The following is a 20,615-nucleotide window of genomic DNA, read 5'->3' as shown; positions in this document are numbered from 1 at the left end:
CCCCCAGGCTCCCAGGGGTACATCTTTTACTCCCCTGATACCATTAAGGAAACTTCACTGGAAAATTTAGAAAAGTATTTTTGCTAGATGGAAGAACTCACTGTAGACAAAGGTTACTTTTGGCGAATGAAGGACAATGAAGGGGGATTTCAAGGTTTATACTACACAGTTTTGCATCTTTTCCCTCTGTAAAGAAACAAAAGACAAAAAGAAAAACCTAATAAAAATAAATAATGTGGTTTCTGGGGGGAAAATCCCAGAGCGCTACTGGATGACAGGTGGCCTACAGCCTCACAGAGTACCAGGCACGTTCTGGGAGCCTCTCCCCCGCCCCCCCCCCCATGAGTCTAAGGGAAAGAAGACACACATTTATCTGTTTATGAGCTCACTCCGGTAAAGGGGACCATCGGGGAATTCTGGGAAGAACATGCAGAAAAAACAGTTTTTGGAGTCAGAGACTGTGCCACAGTTGTGAAACCTCGGGCAAGTCATTCTCTAGACCTCAGTTTCCTCATCTTTAATATGGCTTTAACAATGTCTGCAGGGTACTGTGAGGATGATATGAGTCAAGGTATATAACACACGTGGTGTATTCTGGGTACTCAACAAATATCACTCCTTTCCTATCCCCGGTGTAGTGTAGCAGAAAAAAAATCTTTCAAAACATTGGGAGGAGTGGGAAATAAGAGAAGTGGCTAGGGATGAGGGGCCCAGAAACCAGGGTACCAATTATAAATTGGACTCCACTCAGCAAGTGTGGCCACAGGTGCAGTAGGAAGCAGGCCTCTCTGAACCACAAATTCAATCTGCCACGGGGGCCAGAGGCAGCACTGGGGCTCAGTCTTCAGACCATGTGATTACAGAGGAAGAGAGGGGGGCAGAGAGGCCTTTTCAACCTAGTGTTTAAAGACACACAGCAGGGTAAGCATTTCAGTTATTTTTAGTTAAAGAAAAACAGCCTTTTCCAGGGGTGACAAAGTGAACCGAAGGTCAGGAGGAAGTAGGGTGTGGGCTGCTCAAAGCTCTTGCTCCAAAATCTGGAGGTGAGGAAAGAAGGCCCTCCCAAGGATTCAAGGGTGATTGGCCAGCAGAGGGATGACTTTGGTGACTTTGGTCACTGGGTTGGTCTAAGTAGGCTCTAAGGTGATTCCCACCTGCCAGGTGGTTGACATGATTAAACATTATTATTCTTGGGGGCTATTAAATTAAGGAATGATGCAGGGAGCCAAGAGAGTGGCTTATTCAGTTGGATTCTGAATCACAATCAGGAAATAGTCTTTATCTGCAAAAGAGAAAAATGAAAAAATAAATCACTAAATCATTAAATCACCAACCATAAAAGGGGAGGGGAACAATAAAAAGCATCAATGCTCAGGCTACTTCCAACTGTTGGGAAAACAGAAGATGAACTTGCAAGTTTCCCAAGGGGCTTCTGCCGTGTGGCTGCCTGGAAAATGGAGCCCCTCCCACCTGGCAGCCACGGCCTGCAGCACATCCTCTTTTCTAATCTTCATGGTACCGCATGGTGCCAACAGGGAAGTAGGAGTATCATCCCTGTTTTCTGGGTACGAAAACTCAGGTTCAGAGAATTTAAATGAATTGCCTATGGCAGTGGTTCTCAAACTAGAGGGCACATGAATTACCTGGAGGGCTGGGCTCCAAACAAACACTACTGGGCCCCACCCCTAGCCCTTCGGATTCAGTAGGTCTGGAGTGGAGCCCAAGAATTTGCATTTTTTAAATTTGTATTTATTTCTTTAAAGTTTTCTTTCTTTCTTTACTTACTTACTTCTCGCTACACCCAACGTGGGGCTCAAACTCACAGCCCCGAGATCAAGAGTCACATGCTCCTCTTACTGAGCCAACCAGGGGCCCCTAATCAAGCTTTTAATTTTAATTCCAGTATAGGTAAAAGAATTTGCATTTTTAACAAGTTCCCAGGTAATGCTAATGCTGCAGGTTCTAGGACAACCATTAGGTTAAGGTTGCTCTTCATTTTATTTTAGAAGAAACTGGAGAAGCAGGGCATTTCAACTTTGCCCATTTTAAACCAAAACATTTATCAAGGCTTCCATGTGCCCAGTCCTGGGCCAACTGCTTCTCATATGGTACCTCAATAAATCACTCTATGAGACAGACACTAGTGTTTTCCACTTCACTGATGCCCTGAGAGTTAAATGACTTGCCCAAGCTAAGGCAAAAACTCAGGGTGGGGTCGCTAGCTGGGTTTGACCCAGATGCTCTGCATGCCTCTGGTCTGCCCTCTGTTGAAGAGGGAAGAAATGGCAGGACCTTGGCCTTGTCTGCTTTGTGTGTGCTGATTCAAACCTAAAGTCTGCTTCTTCCCATGACGACAGGTTGTTGCAGATAGGCAGAAACAGATTTTATAAGACTGAGAGTTTCATGGCTAAGCAATCTGTATAAGTTAAAATCACTTACAAATAAAAATAGAAATAATTAACAAGCCATCAATAGAAACAGACAAAATTAGCAATATAGTGTCTTTTCTTCCAAATATCAAGCTCTAAATTCAATAATATCATTCCAAGTGCTTTCTGGGAAGCAGAGTGTTAAAGCTTGATTATGCTACATTAACTTGGCCCTTTGTATCCTTCTAAGCAGCCCGAATGGGCCTATGTATTAGTGAGGTTAATAAATGAAAACCAAAAGTCTACCTTAAAACGTCTTTTTGCACGGGCTATTCTGGGCCAGGATGGGGTGAAATCTGGCACACATATGGAGGACTAAACTATCTGAAACTACCTGTTGTTATTTGTGGTCTGGGAAGCAGCTTCTCAGTTTGATCAACCGCAATGATTAGGCGGGAAGAATGGGACAGTGGACTTCCTTCCTGGGCAGGGCTCTTCCAAGTCGTTTCCATGGTGTGGGGTGCTAACTAGAGTCGCAGAAGGACCCACCTCAACATGCAGCAACTAGGCCTGTTCTATGCTGGGGGCCATCCCCATGGGGCTTGTGCTCTGTGGAAACCTAAGGCAATCTAGTCCTAATGCGTCAGAGGCTCTGGTCAGTGGCTCCAGCCCACAAGAGTTCTGGCACCAAAATCCAATATATATATATATATTTTTTGCCATATCAAAGTGGGTGAGTCAAGGTGTCAAGTCACTGGTTTTCATCTTAAATACCATGTCCCACAGACATTCCTGAGCCCCATCCCCACAGCTCACCCCACCTCTTACTCCCACAGTGCAGGGTCAGCAATGGAGGGAGATTTAGGGAAATCATTCATATATTTACTCATCAACTATTTGTTAAATGCTTACTATGTGCTTACAAATCTGTCTTCTTAGAACTGTCTAGGCGGGGAGACTTAAAAATGCAGATGAGCAGGCTGGTTGGCTAAATGAAAAAGGCAAGATGGAGTGCTGCCAGCAGCAGGATGGCATGTGTGAGAGCCCAGGGAGAGAAGTTGGAGTCTCTTAAAGCTCTGGAAGGCAGCAGGATGGCTGGAGAAGTGGTGAGGGTGTTCAGAAGGAACACTCACCCTGTTGAAGGCAACCTCAAAGAGTCACACAGCTCTCCAGTACAAGAGAATGTGTGTGTGTGGCACTGTGGGAGCGTGAGTGCGAGACAGAGCGAGCAAGCAAGAGTGAGAGGGTGTGCAGGCCCTCCCTGCAGGCCTCTGTGTGTCACTCAGAAGGAGTCCAGCCATTCCATCCTCACCTCCACTGACAAAGCTGAGGGGCTTCTGGGCCTGTGAACTCCAAGGAGAACCTCTAACTTGGGGAGTTGCCAACCCTGGACTCAAGCACCAATCATACCCATTAACTGTGAATGCCTGTGGGTCCTCAAGGGCAAGCTGGAGATGCCTTTGCTGTCAAGGTGAGAATAGACAGTCAGGAACCTACAGACGACTCTGCCGTTCTAGAGGAGATGTTCTTGGAAGCTTTAAGCTTAAAGAGAAAGCTGTCCATGGAGAATCTAATTTGGGAATCATATCATTTGTCCTTGCCTCACAATGTGTGCCTTCCTGTGGGCACAAAGTCTGCTCTGACATGCAGGGTCAACAGAGGGACCATTCCTAGCCTAACTTTCAGGGAAGTGGAAGTTTGTGTAGCCATACAACATGAAGTCTTAGGAGGGATTTGAGTTCAAATATTTCCCAGTCTTTCTACCCCACCCAGAGCCAACCCACTCAATCAAATGGTGTGTCTCAGGAGACCAGAGCAGTATAGTACCTTACTTGACAGTTTATAGACATGGAAATAGTGGTTCAGAGATATTCCATGACTTAAGGTCACACTCAAAAGAGATAAAGCTGGGAAAAGAGATTTTGTCTGCTGCAATCTGGTTTTCCTCACAGAACCAGAGGCATCATAATGGGTTGGTAAGTGATGAATCAAACAGTGATGAAACTGATAAACACCATACAGCTTGTTTTGGAATAAATGCCTCTGACTTATCCTATGTTTTTCTCTGTAACCAACCTGCTCTGTCCCTACCCCTCTAGGGAGTGTCCCAGGGAGATTATGAGCCCCTGTGACTGGGTCAATGGTTCTCCCTTTGTATCCTTCTAAGCAGCCCGAATGGGCCAGAACAAGCCTAAGAGAACCAACACTGCCCTGCTACTGGGGTGGTTAACCCATCAGATTACCCCAGAATTCTGCAGCCAGCTTCCTCATCATCTGTGTTGCCAAGCCCAAGGACATTCAATTTCCAGAGCTTCCCTATGACCCTCCTTCATCCAGGCCCCAATCACAATCATATCACCTCTTGCCTTGAAAACCACCACAGGGTCACGTCCACACAGGTTAAGTTTGGTGTCTGATGCCTCTTCGAAAATGGACCAAACATCTCACCTCTCATTCTTTCCTACCCATGTTCTGATGGCCTAGACAAGCTGCACTGCAGCCTACCTGCATCATCACGTGCACACTTAACTATGTGGCACAGCCAAAAAAGAGAGAGGGAGGAACAGAAGTGATAATATAAAAATAGTCCTGGACAATTAATCTGTCCACTACTCCAGTCTGTGAGTGAGGTGATGCAGGCCAGGACAGGTGGCCCTGATGTTCCCTCCTGTGGTGCCAGTCCTTGTGGGCTCCTCCCAGGAGGCGCATTTCATCATCCTGCAAATGATCCTAAGACCTAAAGACAGGTATAGTTTTTTGTACCACACAGCTCTTAAATGCAGGCCAAGCACTGCATGAGAAATAAAAGCAGCAATCTGTTCCAACACTGGAGGAAAAACTGGCCATATGGGGCCCAGAGAGACAGGACTATACTTTAGAAGTGGGCAATTTAACATTTTTTTTGGTCTTGTGCTTTGGTTTCAAATTACTGAGTTCTTTTTCCTTCAAACATAGCTTTCCCACCCCTTCAACTTGCTTACACTCTCTCCTGTGCCTTCTAGATTCAGCTCAAATGTCCCCTCTTCTGGGAAGACCTATCATACCTTCCTCTATGTTCTGTGAGACCACGATTCCCCTCTGTGGCCTAGACCCTAGTACAGGGTCTGGCCTAGAGTCACAGTGAATAAGTATTTGTTGGGGATACCAGCCAGAGACTGGCTAGGCAGTGAGGCAATCAACTCTGTACCTTCAATTCTTCAGGCCTTGCAATGGCACCTATGGGGACACTAATGTGCCAAGTATTCCTGATAAGCTATCCACAACATGCTGACAGTTTGCTCCCAAGAGGGAATGTGGAAGACCTCTTACCTGGTGCAACCATAATTTCATTTTTCTTGGAGCGAATTCGAAGGAAGGTGAGGTCATTCTGGGGGTCGATTTCACGCACTGTGCACCGGGCCTTCAAGATGAAGTTGTGCATGAGGTTGGCATACTGTGTGGTGGTGGGATTGTCCATGGTGCTCTTGATGGGAATGCCTGAGGGGAGAGCAGGGACTGAGTAGGAAGTTGGAGCCCCTTTCTGCCCAAATTCCAACCCCATACCCTTAATTCAAGAGTACCGGACTAGCAGTTAACAATCAGTGCCACTATTTACTGAGGACTTGACAGGCACAGTGCTGAGCACTTTAAGTATGGCAGCACCAGTCCCGGAACAATGCTGGCGGTGGAATCACCATCTTCACTCGTCAGTGAGGCAACAGAAGCTCTGAGCCTTCACACAGCACAGAAGTAGTGGGGCTAGGATTCAAATGCAGGCCTGTTGGCTTCACTGCTGGGCTCCTTCCACAGGCCACACTGTCTTGACTGGTTTCCAGCAATAAAAGAGACTATCATTCAGAATACTTAGAACCTGAACAAAGAGGACAGCTCTTGTGAATTTGTAAATACTGAAAAGCAGGAAGAAGAAAAAAGGTCAGCCTGTGCCAAGACATTACCATCACTAGTGCTTTGCTTCAGTTCCCACCAAGGGAGGCTTAGGGCCCAGCTGTAAACACATGTCTATACACATGTTGGTGCCCCTCAAATTAAAGCGTGTTTCTCTGTCTGCATATAGACTTGTAAACAACATCGCTATTGCTTTCAAAGAGCCCACAACTGGCCATTCCACAGAATTAATCATTCCTTTATTGTTGGTACATAGGCTGGATTTTTTTACTTAATTACTATGCAGTGAACACCACTGTGTACCAAGCCTTTTCTGTTTTGAAGACTGTTTCCTTGCAATGAACTATTAAATGGACCTCCCTTACTGGTCAGTGCCTATCAACATGGAGGTGAAAAATGGGGCTCAGCTTGAGCCAACTCAGGACACAGTTGAATCATCAGGTGCCTATGAATCACCATGACATATCAGCAGAAGGTTCCACTGAGGAAGCCTTAAGGCCCACAGCTGACAGGCAGTTGTGATGAATGTGGCAAAAATGGCTCCTCACACATAAGTGGCTAGATTTGGGGGCCCATGACCCTGCTGGTCTGGCCCACAAGCGACCAGCTTAAGGACTGGCCAAAGGCAATCACCCTCAGGCCTACTCACAGGTGGCAAGAAGCTGGCCCAGTCTTGTCTTCTTAAGGCACAAGAACGTGAGAGTGGGCAGAAGAGGACATGATAGCAAGAGAAGCAGCTGAGTCAGAGAGGCTGTTTTGAGCCAAGTGAAGTCACAAGGACAGACTGTAGTGATCACCTGCCTCCAAGGGACAAGAGGACTTGTCTTTAGGGGCTGCTACTGGGTCCTGGATGGCGGCAGCACGCCCGCCAGGGCTCCATGGGGCCTCAGCCCATAGCAGAATCTCCCTAAGGACGGCAGTATGAGAAGCTGGGGTGACGACTGAGTAGGAACTCTGAGATCTGATGACCTGGACTTCTACCCTGGCTCTACCCCTTCGTGGCTATGTGGACTTACACAAGTGATTTAACCTCTCAAGCTTCCGTTTCTTCATCTGTAAAATAATGCTTGTGCTGTGAGGATCAAATATGGCTAATTCATTTAAAAATGTTTAGCAAGAGTACAAATGTAATGTTGGCTTGTCAACATCACTACATAGTAAATCCCATCCCCCAGGTAACTTGAGGGGCCAATCTCAAGGCCTGGCGAAGTGTGGATGATCAAAACTTTTGACCTTCTCTTCTTATATACCATAAGGCCATCTTCTCTCAGTCCCTCTGCCTGGAACTTTCCTTCCTTTCCCATTCTCTCATAATTCCCACTGATCCCTCAGGTGTCCATTTTCTGGTGGATCTACCCACCTCCAGATGTGGTCAATGCCTCCATTCTACCATCCCACACAATTTTCCTTCAGAGCAGCTTCCTCTGGAGTTTGATATCACACCATTATGGAAGTGACCAGGACCAGGTCTGATTTGCTTACCACTGTCCTTAAACAGACTTCACTAGGCATTTATTGCAGATGATAAATGAGTGCTCTCAAGGGCTCCTTCAGCAGTTCAAATACTGTCATGAGTTTCATCACACTTCTACTAAGTGAGAGGTGTATAAAGGAGGTAAGAAGCTAACCACTTGTTGGCTCACTTTAAAAACAAAAGAAAATGTAGGGGTAGTAAGGGGGTGGGACAGGGACCAAAACTGGGGAGAATTTCAAATAAGGACAAGAGATCAAGTCCAGATTCACAGGATGTCAGAGCCGGGGACACCACAAAAATAGCCGAATGATTAGGTCGCCTACTCTAAGCTTCTGCCTTCACAAATGGGGACTGTGCAGCCTGCAGAAGTAGCTGGTCATGAGGGAGCACGATTTCTAACTTGGGGCTCAGATCTGTCAAGACCAAGGTTGAATAGCCAGGTCCTCCCACCAAACCCAGTTTCATCAATCAACAATAAAAAACATTAACAATATTTAACGGAGGCAGTAGCCCCCCGCCTTATCTGTGGTTTCACTTTCCATGGTTTCAGTTACCCGCATCAACTCTGGTCTGGAAGCAGATGATCCTCCTGATCAGGTCAACAATAGCCTAATATTGCCTCACAATGCCTATGTCATTCACCTGACTTCACTTCATCATGTAGGCAATTTTATGATCTCACATCATTACAAGAAGGGTGAATACCGTATAATAAGGTATTTTGAGAGACAACACTCACATAATATAGTATACTGTCACAATTGTTTTATTATTACTTATTGTCGTTAATCTCTTACTGTGCCTTATTTATAAATTTAACTTTATCATAAGTATGTACATATAGAAAAAACCATAGTATACATAGGGTTGGGTACTATCCTGGTTTCAGGCATTCACTGGGGGCTTTGGAATGTATGCCCCATGGATAAGGGGGTCTACTGTATTTATTAAGCACCAACTACGTGTCAATATTGTTCTAGGTGCTGGGGATACAGCAATGAACACAAGAGAAGTCTCTGCCCTCATAAAGCTTACACATTTGAGTCTTTTATGTTGCCCTGTGTGGGTAGCAGCAGAAGATGGCAGGGGGTCTGAAGAGGTACAAATGGAATGGAATATTCCTTAAGTTCTTGGTAATTCCACTTAAATTCACACTTTTGCTATGAAACATCATTTAAATTTGGCCAAGATGAAGATGTCAAAAGGCAGTGGCAGATGGCTGGTAAGTGACTGGGATAAGGGTGTGTCATTAGTTCAGGGGCAAAAGCAATCACTCTGGGCTGGGGTGGTCGGGAAACGCATCCTGCAGGAAAAGGCAGCTGAGCTGAATCATGGGGGTAGGAAAGCCCTAGATGGGATAATAGGAATCCCTAACTAATCATCCTTCATGGAAGCTTCCAGAGAGCTTAAAGGCCCTATAGAGCAGTGAGTTCTGACCACCTCCATCCACAGCTGGGTGACCTTGAACAGGTCACCTAATTTCTCTCAGCTCTGGGTTTCTCATCTGAAAAATGGGCAATACCCCTGCCTTGCAGGGTCACGGTGTGAAATGTGAGACTAAAGTGGAAGCTCTGTAGATGGGACACAAATTAAAAATAAATAAATACATGCAATAATTTTAGCATTTATATGGCAGTTACCATACATCAGGTACTGTTCTAAAAGCTTCCCTTAAAGGAAGGTAGTATAATTATCCACATTTTACAGATGAGGAAACTGGAACAGAGAGGTTAAGTGACTAGCCTAAGATCACACAGCTGATAAAAATTAAATAGAGCCAGGATTCAAACCTAGGCAGTCTGGTTCCACATTCTATATTCTTAGCCACTGGGCAATACTGCCACACTCACTGCTCTATATGAAAAAGAAGTGCCCGTTAGTATCCAAAAGGTAAGCATTTGGTGCTATATTCTCCCAGTGAAAAAGCTCAAGCTTGGGGGCAGTTTTAAAGCAAAACTGAAGGCTGTGGCTTGCAAATACTGATGGAGGCCTATTCCCTCCCCATTTGGGAAACAACCCCAGGAGCTGCTCCTTCCCCAATTGGGGTCAAAAAATGTCCAGTCTGAGAAGACAGTCTCTCTGGGAAATATACAAATAGTCTTTCAGATCTTGGAGTAAGAAGGAGCCAAAAGAGATTGCCCGGATCAACCACTCCACTTACGGCAGCTGAGGTCTGAAGAAGGGAAGAGGAAGCCCCAGGCCCTCCAGCTGAGCACTGGCAGACCTGAGCTGCCTCCACAGTGTCCTGAGAGTCCCCAACCTGCTGCCTGCTTTGACCACATGGTATAATTAGAGTTTGACAAAGCTGGGGAGCATGCGCTATGCGCTGCCTAGTTCTGGGCTGGCCAGGGTCTGACAACTTGGAAAATAACATTCTAACTAAGGACATGCCACTTCTACTTTTTCACCCTTGATGACTTTCATTCTGCTCTATTTAAGTAGGCATTATTGAGAATTCTGCCTTTCTAAAAACAAGGGCTAGAATGACAACACCTACGCACAGAGCTCTCAAGGAGTCTCGAACAAATCAGAGTTGACTAAATGCACTGCACTAGAGCATGGGGGAGCCCAGCTGGGTGACTCTGGGCATGGCCTGGGCTACAGACCAGCAGCTACTCTCTGTTCCTTCACAGTACAGTGTGGGAGAGAGAGCACAAGTGCATTCAGATGGACCTGGCATGAAATCTTGGTTCTATAATGGCGGCAAATCAATTAAATTTCTAGATTCCGTCTTCTCCACTGCAAAATGGAGACAACAGGGCTGCTTTATGGAATAAATGAAACAATATGTTTGTAAAGCACTGGCCTGTGGCCTGGCACTGAACAAGCATGTGATAAATGTTAGTCCTTTTCTTCACCATGTCTATTGCAGTTTGGGAAAATAGTATCTGTACTCTTCTAGTTGTTGAAATAATGCTATAGAAAAGGAGGGAGGGGTGCCTGGGTGGCTCAGTCGGTTAAGCACCCAACTCTTGATTTCAGCTGAGGTCATGATCTTAGGGTTGTGAGATCGATCCCCCCATTGGGCTCAGCGCTGGGCATGGAACCTGCTTAGGATTCTCTTTCTCCTTCTCCCTCTGCCCCCCCTCCCTGCCCCACAAAAGGAGGGAAAAGCTATAAGCATTAAGAAGTTGACCAGAGTATTATCTAGTAAAAAAGTAGAAACAGGGGCACCTGGCTGGCTCAGTGGGTAGACTGTGCAACTCTTGATCTAAGGGTTGTGGGTTTGAGCCCCATACTAGGGGTAGAGTATACTTAAAAATAAATGTAGAAACCATATAAATGGTGGATGGTGGATAAACATTGCACTGGCAGTTAAAAATTTTGCTTATGTAAATCATGAAGAAAAAAAAGCCAAAGAACAAGCTCATGAGTAAACATATGAAAAAGAGTAACAATTATAATTATGACCAAGAAAAGATGTACCTGGGCAAGGGCTAAAAAGCATGGCATAGTAAAAAGTATAATCTCTCAGGGCAGTGGGATTGAGTGAATTTTTCCTTTTTTAAACTTTGGAATTCCAATAATAGTGCTAGGACACTGGAAGTGCTTAAAAAAGGGTAAAAATTAGATCCTGTATATGAAGGGGCTTAGTAAACAATAAGTGTCATCCTGTGTTTGGGCTGTTTTCTTGGGGCCTGCTTGTGAGCAGAGCAGGTCATGGCCAAAGGGAAGGTGTACCTTCTGTGTTCACCACGATGATGCCCTGTACTCCCTTCTGGCTCTGAAGTCGCTTCAGTGTCTCCTCCACCTCTGCCTGCCAGAGAGAACAAGACCCAGGTTAGGAGGGGTCAGGAAGACTGAACTGACTCCCTCATACTCCTGGCAGATTAATCACACATTTGTCTTCCAATAACAAACAAGTGACATCCAGGCACATGGCACCTCCTCAAAGCTCCCCAGGCCTGTTTGGAGTGGTCCCTGGGCCATCCACAGGGCTTAAACCATCTGCTCACAAATCCCAGCATGGGGTGTGGCTACTCCTGGCTCTTTGCCCACTAGGCACTATTACCTCTCCCTGCTTAGCTATTTGAGAGAATATAAATACCTTTCTTGGGAGTATAGACACATCCATGACTCAACATATTTGGGACACTTGGGAGACCAGACTCTGATGATTTGAAAAAACCCTAACAGTGGTGTCTAATAGGAAGGAGACTAAGTTGTCATTTGTGGCCCAAACAGCACAAATGAAAATATTCCAAAGGAAGAAAAATGACTCCATGAGGATAAATTCAGTGACTTAGTTAGCTAGCATCTGAGACAGTGTGACACATGTCACACAGCCACAGGACATGTGCCTGGGGAAGGGGCTCATTAATCCTGATTCTTCAGAAACTAGCACATGGCATTTGGGACCTCACTCCATGATGCCAGGCCTTCTATATTATCACTCCCATCTCTTTTACCTTTCCTTCAACTCTCTCCATCTCCATGCCTATACCTCCCTATCTCTACATCTTTTTTACCTTAACAAGGAAATCCAATAAATTCTTCTAGGCCATCTAAGACATACCTCTTCCACGAAGCTTTTATTGATCCCCCAACTCTGGAGTCTTTGCCTACTTCTGACTCCCCAAACTCTTGACTGTACTTCTCTAGGAATGCATTAGATACTGGTTTACTTGTTTCTATAATGCTCTTGTAGAATAGGTGCTCAATAACTGCTTAACTGAACTAAGCCAACTCTGTGGATGGAAACTGGCCTTAAAGTGTGCTTGTTCTTAGGAGGCCCCTTCCAGACCAGTCCAGAATCCAGGCAGAAGCTACTCAAAGGCTGAGTCAGGCTATGTTGAAAACAGACACCATCCACCTAAAGAAAGTGGTTTCCCACCCTCAAGGACTAATGAGTTGGCCTGGAGGGGAGGAGCTTCTAAACACTGATGGAGAGAGCACAATGAATTACTGTTTTTCTAATAGGAACAAGGCTGACAATCCAATCACTACCACCCAGTCCCCAATGATATAAGAATACTCAAATGCTGGAGAGAAGAGCAAACAAGTTCCTCCTATGAGATGGCAAACAGCCTGACACCTCATAAACAAGCAAGCTAGGACTCTGAAAAAAATAAAAGCCACATTGAGAGCAGGGAATTATAGATAAGGTTTTCTTTTTTTTCAAAACAGGCTCTTTTTACTCCATTATACTGTTTCTACTTAAAAACATTTTTTGGGGTGCCTGGGTATCTCAGTTGGTTAAGTGTCCGACTCTTGGTTTCGGTTCAGGTCATGATCTCAGGGTCATGGGATTGAGTCCCTCCCACATCAGGCTCTGCACTCAGCGCAAAGTCTGCTTGAGATTTTCTCCCTCTCCCCACCCCCCCAACTCGTGTTCTCTCTCTTAAATAAACTTAAAAAAAAAAAAGAAAGAAAAAAGAAAACCAACAACAAACCACCAAACCCAAACATTTTTTTAACCCTTCTCTGTGTATCCAAGAAAGAGATCTCTAATATGAGGACTGTAGAGCTCTGACATGTTCATCATTAACAGCTCGGTCAATGTGCAATCAACCCAGGGAAGGGAAAGAAAGCTAAAATCAAAGGTGTCAGAATAGAGGTCTGAAATATCCCCTGGAGGTTGGAAAGTGGGGCTGAAATGAAAAAGATGAATACTTCATAACTGCTATTCACTTCAGCCCTACTTCAGGTATATGGGTAACCAGAAAACAATGTGCCAGACATTGTTTTAGGCCTGGGGATGCTATAATGAACAAAATCTAACAAAAACCCTTGGGAGGGGCAGACATTAAAAAAAAAAAAGTAAAATATAATGTCGGATATAGTGGGGAAGGGGGATCTGGAATGCAGGGGTTGATGGCATTTTTTTTTTAAGATTTTATTTTATTTGAGAGAGAGAACACAATCTGGGGGAGGGGCAGTGGGAGAAGCCGACTCCATGCTGAGCAGGAGCCTGACATGGGGTTCGATCCCAGGACCCTGAGACCATGACCTGAGCCAAAGGCAGATGCCCAACCAACTGAGCCACTCAGGTCAGCAATTTTAAATAAGGTGGTCAGAGAAGGCCTCACCAAGGTGATAGCTGAGTAGAGATCTGAGTGAAGAAAATGAGGGAGCTAACGTGGATTTCTAAGGAGAGTGTTCCAGACAGCATGAAGAGCAAGTACAAGAGCCCTGAGGTAGCATGTTCCAGGGCTCACAGGAACCAGTGTGGCTTAAGTACAGTGAGCCGCAGGTGGCCAAATGAGAGAGCGAGCCTGGGTCAGATTAGATTTCAGTGGGTTTGGTAGACCACAGCAATGTCTTTGATTTTTAATGGGGATGATATGGGGAGCCACAAGCAGGTTTTGAGGAGAGGAGTGACAAGATCTGATGTTTCAGAACAATGGCTCTGGTTGCTGTGTGGAGCACAGACTGCAGGGGGCAAGCACAGCCTGCCTGAGCCTGGGCCCAGACATGGGCAGCTCCCTCTGAAGGAAGCAACCTTCTCTCCCTCATTCATTGCTTGATGTAACTAACTCACAACTCTTTGGATTCAGCTCATGAGCCTTCTGTGGGAGACCTTCTCCCCGCTTCTGTCCCTCTTCTAGGTACCCTTGGCACCCTGCCTTCACAGCACTTGCCACAATGGGATGAACTATCTGTGCTCCCCTAGACCCAAAACACCCCAGGAACAAGGACCTCAACTTTATAGCCCCACTACCTGGCATAGTATAGGCTCAGTAAATACTTAATGAACAAATAAAAAGCATTTTTACAACCATGTTTTACAAAAATCAACCTTTTCAAGTATAGGAGGGGGGACATAGCCTTACAATACCCAGGGTAAACAAGAGCTAGGGTTTAGGTGATCCTACGTTTAATGAGAACCCACAACCAAGACCTGGCTGCTTAAAGAAAACACACACCAAGAAAGGGATGATATACAATTATACATTAACCTGCTCAGTACCTGCTACAGGTCAGATATTGGGATGAATGTTTTCAGACACCTCTCTCATCTGAACCTTCCATGGTTAGTAGGATCTCCATTTTACAATGAGGAAATGGAGATTCAGAAAGGAGTTTTGCCCAAGGACACACAGCAGGTCAAGAGAAGAGCTGAATATGCCACTGACCACAACTGATGAGGTCCCTGCCCGCAGGGAGCTCACATTCTGGTGAAGAGACATTTTTTTTTTTTTTTTAAGATTTTTATTTAATTGAGAGAGAACAAGCGCAAGTGAGAGAGAGAGCAGAAGCAGAGAGGCAGAGGGAGAGGGAGTAGCAGGCTCCCTGCTGAGCAGGGAGCCCAGATGCGGGGCTTGATCCCAGGACACCAGGACACTGGAATCATGACCTGAGGGGAAGGCAGGCACTTAACTGATTGAGCTACCCAGGTGCCCCAAGATTTCTTTTCTTTTTTTTTTTGATGGCTGATGGTGAAGAGACATTCAAAAATCAAGTAACCATGATTCCTGCAGAGTACAGGGATAGGGCTGGGGGGCAGGGGAATATACTTTGGCTAGTGTGGTCTGGAACACCTGAGAATGTAATCTTTAAGCAAAGAACTAAATGATGAAAAAGAAAAGCACTCCAGGCAAAGGACTGAAAGCAAAGCCAATGAAGTGGAAACAAGTTTGGCATGTTTAAAGAATAGAGAGGGCTAGTATTGCCAATGTTTTTTGATTCTTTGCTAATCTGATAGGCAAAAATCATATAACAGAAAGTCAACTTTTCCTTAACTTTTAAGAGTTATCAGTGAAGTTGAAATGAAACTTACTGACTGTTTACATCTCTCAATTTTGAGTCTTTTGATTTTTCCACATACCTATTGATTTTCAAAAACTTTTATATGTTAGGAATATTAGACTTTTGTCTAGTATATAGTTAAATATAATAAAAATGTTTTTCTGTAAGACTAAAGAATAGGCTTTTCCAACATGATCCCAATCAGTAGGATGGGGCTAGGCCTGGGAGAGTTGGGGATCATGAGGTCTAGAGGGGTCTCCAGGAGACAGAAGGGCACCAGCTATCTATCTGGGTTCAGAAGAAACTGCTTAAAACCTCAAGTTCAGTCTTAAAAGAGCCAACAAGAAAAACTAATGTTGCCAAAAAGCCACAAGCAACAATCCTAGGCAGGCATCCAAGTCATGCCAGCTCTAGATAAAATTTGTCATTCTGAAGAGCTAGCCAACTGGTACCAGAAATATGGTGGATATGTAATAGAGTGGATATGCAGTCCCTCAGGGTTGGCTCACAACCACAATCCTGTCCTGCTCCTAGAGAGAGCCCAACTAGTATCCTCTGCATCCTGGGTCCTAAGTACTACTAACATGGGTGTCTGCATCAGGCAAGAAACAAGCCTTCCGGGTTCTTTAGTTCCCAGGTACATGTTGCTGACAGATAGAAAAACAAGTAGCAGTAAAACTCCAGGATTATTTATTGTTCAGCATAAGAGGATTAATCATCAGAAGCATATGATTCACAAAGAAACTGTGACCAATCTGACTGCTAAGCATAAACATTTGTATAATTTGTATTGTAAAATTTGTATAAAAATGAATCAAAAGGACAAAAAAACCTGCATCTAATATAACAAAAGAGTAATTCCAAAACATCACACAAAAATGATTAAGAAAATAAAGTCTAGGGGCACCTGCGTGGCTCAGTTGGTTAAACGTTTGCCTTCAGCTCAGGTCATGATCCCAGGGTCCTGGAACTGAGTCCTGCATTGGGCTCCCTGCTCAGGTAGGAGTCTGCTTCTCCCTCTACCCTTCCCCCCTCCTCGTGATCTCTCTCTCATCTTCTCTCTCTCAAATAAATAGTCTTAAAAAAAAAAAAAGAAAAATAAAGTCTAAAAGTTAAGTGGGCAAAAAAGATACTAGCAGAAAGTATACCTAAGAGAAATTACAAACACACAAACATGTTCACTGTTTCCTGAAAAAGGAGACATTTCATTTCATTCCTAAAAAAATGAAAAACTGTAGCGATGAAATACCTTTTTTTAAAGATTTTATTTATTTTTTGACAGAGAGAGAGAGAGACAGTGAGAGAGGGAACACAAGCAGGGGGAGTGGGAGAGGGAGAAGCAAGCTTCCTGCGGAGCAGGGAGCCGGATGCCGGACTTGATCCCAGGACCCTGGGATCATGACCTAAGCCGAAGGCAGTCTCTTAACGACTGAGCCACCCAGGTGCCCCTGATGAAGTATCTTTTTAAATCTAGCAGTTATGGCAAAATTGGTACAAAGGCAATTCGACCTTTTGGGAAAGCTATAGGACAACACTACTGCAAGACCCATAAGTTTTGGTCCCTTGGCCTCGAAGTTCTTTTCCTGAGAATTTCTCCTAAGGAAATACTCTAATAATTTTTTAAAAATACTCTACACATACAGAAGTAGTCATCACAGCATTATCTCAACTAATGAAGAGCTAGAAATAACCCAAATGTATACCAGGGGGAATGTTTCACAAATTATGGTACAGCTATTTTACTGTTATTTGGTCACTAAAAATAATTGACCACAAAGGTGATGTAGCAACAAGGTTAAATGTCTTTGGACATTAAATCAAACAAAAAAGAACAAGAATGTACATCTTGAAAAATAGGCACATGTGAACGAAGAGGAAGGAGAACATACAAAGATGAAAATAGTTGTGTGGTGAAGTAAAACTAGAGAGAATTATGGATGATTTTTATATCACCATTCTGAAGGGCAATTTGGCAGTTTCTACCAAACTATAAAATATGCATGCCCGAAGTAACACTTCTAGGAATCTGTCCTATATCTGACATAGACACTAGCGTGAGCGCGCGCGCGCACACACACACACACACACACACACACACACACAAAGACAACAGTTACTGCAGGGGCGCCTGAGTGGCTCAATAAAGTGTACGACTCTTGATTTCGGCTCAGGTCATAATCTCAGGGTCCTGGGATGGAGACCAGAGTCCAGCTCTGTGCTCAGTGCGGAGTCGACTTGAGAATTCTCTCTCCCTCTCTCCCCGCCCACTTGCATTCTCTCTCTCAAATAAATAAATACATCTTTAAAAAAGAAGACAACAGCTACTGCAGCACTGGCTACAGTGAAAAACTGTAAATCACCTAAATGTATTTACTGCAATGGAATATCCCCTTAAAAAGAATGAAGATTTGTATATATTGCCATGGAAAAATGTTTGGTATTTTTAAGCGAACAGTGTAAGCTTTAGAAGGAGATACCTCTTTCTATATATAGCCTAAAGTAAACTTAATATGTAGAAATATAAACGTTCCAGTTTCATGTGATAAACAGGTTATATATAAATGTGCTTATGCACCAATCAAATCTAGGAGGAAACACACCCAACTGCCAACAGTTGTTTACCATAGCAGAGTGATCTGGGTACCACATGCACTTTCTACATTACATACGTTGAAACTGCTTGAATTGCTTAGTATGTGTATCTAAATGTTTTGCCTTTACGAGTATAAACACACAGTAGCATGGTACAGGTTACAGTACCATTTGTGTCAGAAAAAAGAGGGAGCAGAGGCGCCTGGGTGGCTCAGTCAGTTAAGCGTCTGCCTTCAGCTCAAGCCATGATCCCAGGGTCCTGGGAGGCTTGCTTCTCCCTCTCCCACTTCCCCTCCTTGTGTTCCCTCTCTGTCTCTCTCTCTGTCAAATAAATAAATAAAATCTTAAAAAAAAAAAAAAAAGAAAGAAAGAGAAAGAGCATATACATGCCTGTATTTGTGTGTAGATATATAAGGAACTAATTTTCAACTCTGGAGACTGAGGCTGGGGATCAGGGCTGAGTGGGAGATTTATTTTTCAGTTAGATCCTTCCAGATTATTTTTCTTACTGTGTGCAAGTATTATCTGTTAAAAATTAACTTTTTTTTACAGTTTAAAAAGTGATGTGAAAGATGAAGTTATATATGTTCAAAGCATTATTACATGTTTTTAGTGATGTAAACACATTATCTGTGGTGTAATAATAAATGAAAAAAGCAGAGTCCACAATTGTACATTCAATAGGAGCTAAACTATATTAAGCGAAAACCGAGGACAGAAAGACAAAAATACGTCTTCTAATTATAAGTGCTTGCCTCTAGGTCATGGCACTGTTCCTTTTTCCTTTGCCATTTTTCTTGTGGGCTTTACATTTTTTTTTTTAAGATTTTATTTATTTATTTGACAGAGAGAGACAGCGAGAGAGGGAACACAAGCAGGGGGAGCGGGAGAGGGAGAAGCAGGCTTCCCGCGGAGCAGGGAGCCCAATGTGGGGCTCGATCCCAGGACCCTGGGATCATGACCTGAGTCGAAGGCAGACGCTTAACGACTGAGCCACCCAGGCGCCCCAACATTTTTAAATAAAATTGATTTCACATTTCAGAAGTCTCCAAGCTTTCTACAAGTCGGGAGGATAAAAAACACGAGAAAACAAACCTACAAAGGCATAAAGAGCCAACAGTTCCTGCCAGCAAGGTTTTGGGATGCCCAAGGATGGACCCCGTCGATTTCTGATTCATGCAGTAAGTTCCAGACGCTCGAAAGAACCACAGGGACAGAAAGGCGTCAGTCAAGCTTCTAGGGTTCAAATCAACCTCCGCCATTTCCCGAGGCAAGACACTTCATTTCACTCGGCTTTAGACTCCAAGTATGTCAAATGGGGATACTGGTCGCACCTACCTCACAGAGCTGTGGTGAGGAGAGCCAAGATACGGAAAGCGCTTAGCAGTGCCTGACACAAATTAAGCTTCTAGGAAGCATCATTATTATTATCGCGCAACAAGGCCCGGGACGCTAGGATGCAGGGAACTGTGGGTCGGCCTCCCCATCTCCGTCAAACCCTGGCCGAGGCCCGAGCTCTTGCTTCCGGTCAAGGGTCAGAGGGATCCGGTGGCCCCCGCTCGGTCCCCTCTGTCCCCTCGGTCCGGGTCTGGAGGCCCGCGCTGCCCGGGTTCCGCCCTCCCGTCAGCTCGGGCCCAGCCCCGCCCAACCCTGCCCAGCCTCGCGGATTCCCAGCCCGGCACTCTGAGACGCCCCCGGAGAATGAAGGGCCAGGCGCAGGGTGGTGGGCGGCCGTACTCGGCCACCTTCCGGCCGCCAGCCACAAACTCCGGGCGGACACTCACCATCTCCAAACAAACGGGTAGCTCCGCGACCCCGGCACTCCGTCCAGTCCCGGTACCTTTCCGCGCCTGCGCACAGCACCCTGTCCAAAACGGACAGCTCTGGTAGCCTATCAGGAGCCAACGTGGGACGCGGACAGGCGGGTCTTTGCTCCCCCAGGGCTTGTAGGGAATTTACCAGGCGCTGTCCGAAAGTGGAAAGCATAGGAGCGCTTCAGCTATGGAAAATTCACAATTCCTTCTGTGCCCATGCTGATTAGTGGTGTCAGAAGAGGATTTCAACTCTCAACCGAGGTCTGAGCTGGCTCTGGAAGCCCTGGGTGGACGGTGGTGGGCGAGTACGAAAGCGAGGTGGGGGGTTGCTGAGACCCCCTTTGCGCCCCGATTAAGGCAAAATGAGGCGCGGTGCCAAAATGCACCGAAGGCACAGTAAAGTCAGGTAGTGGGACTGGAGTCATGCGTCTCTGGGGTCTCCAGAGCGACCCCCTTAGGAATATTCCGGGCAGGTTCTCAGATGGAGTGGTCAGATTTAGGACTCCGGAGTTCAGCTCCACCCCTGGGTTACCTTGGAGAAACCACTTTACATCTCTGTGCTCCCTCATTTTCTCACTTTAAAAGGGGGGAGCCTTCTTCGCAAAGCCCCACGTTGTCCCACTTTCTGTTCTTTTGCCTTTGTTAGAAAACAATTCGATGGAGTAAATTTGAAGATCTAATTGGCTTTATTACACGAGTCATGAATCGGGCAGCATCCCAGCTAAGTTAGGCTGAGCTATATAAAGACTTTTACAGTCAGAGGGAGAGCATAAAAAAAGAAAGCAATTTATC

General features: G+C 45.1%; 1 protein-coding gene across 2 annotated transcripts; it reads right to left on the bottom strand.

Moving 5' to 3' along the window:
• Window positions 1-922: 922 nt before the first annotated feature.
• DYNLRB1 (dynein light chain roadblock-type 1) lies at window positions 923-19,890 on the bottom strand. Of its 2 annotated transcripts, XM_027622086.1 has the most exons (5): window positions 19,794-19,857; window positions 19,348-19,356; window positions 11,410-11,485; window positions 5,679-5,846; window positions 923-1,282 (listed from the first exon to the last, which is right to left on the bottom strand). In XM_027622086.1, exons 1-5 carry the CDS (start codon window positions 19,794-19,796, stop codon window positions 1,239-1,241), a joined length of 300 nt encoding a protein of 99 aa, XP_027477887.1. In that variant the 5' UTR covers window positions 19,797-19,857; the 3' UTR covers window positions 923-1,238. The 2 variants fall into 2 exon arrangements, with proteins under 2 accessions (XP_027477887.1, XP_027477888.1); XM_027622087.1 differs by lacking the exon at window positions 19,348-19,356 and having other exon boundaries at window positions 19,794-19,890.
• Window positions 19,891-20,615: the final 725 nt, after the last annotated feature.

This window comes from Zalophus californianus, chromosome 8 (genome assembly GCF_009762305.2).
Source record: "Zalophus californianus isolate mZalCal1 chromosome 8, mZalCal1.pri.v2, whole genome shotgun sequence".
NCBI lineage: Eukaryota > Metazoa > Chordata > Mammalia > Carnivora > Otariidae > Zalophus > Zalophus californianus.
This window is presented reverse-complemented; position numbering and strand designations above follow the sequence as displayed.

What these genes read in the sequence shown, in the direction of transcription:
- DYNLRB1 (XM_027622086.1), bottom strand. An exon ending in CATCGTGGTGAACACAGAAG is followed by an intron (nt 5,847 to 11,409) that starts GTACACCTTCCC and finishes CTCTCCCCTCAG; the next exon opens with GCATTCCCATCAAGAGCACC. An exon ending in TGAAATTATGGTTGCACCAG is followed by an intron (nt 1,283 to 5,678) that starts GTAAGAGGTCTT and finishes TCTCTTTTGCAG; the next exon opens with ATAAAGACTATTTCCTGATT.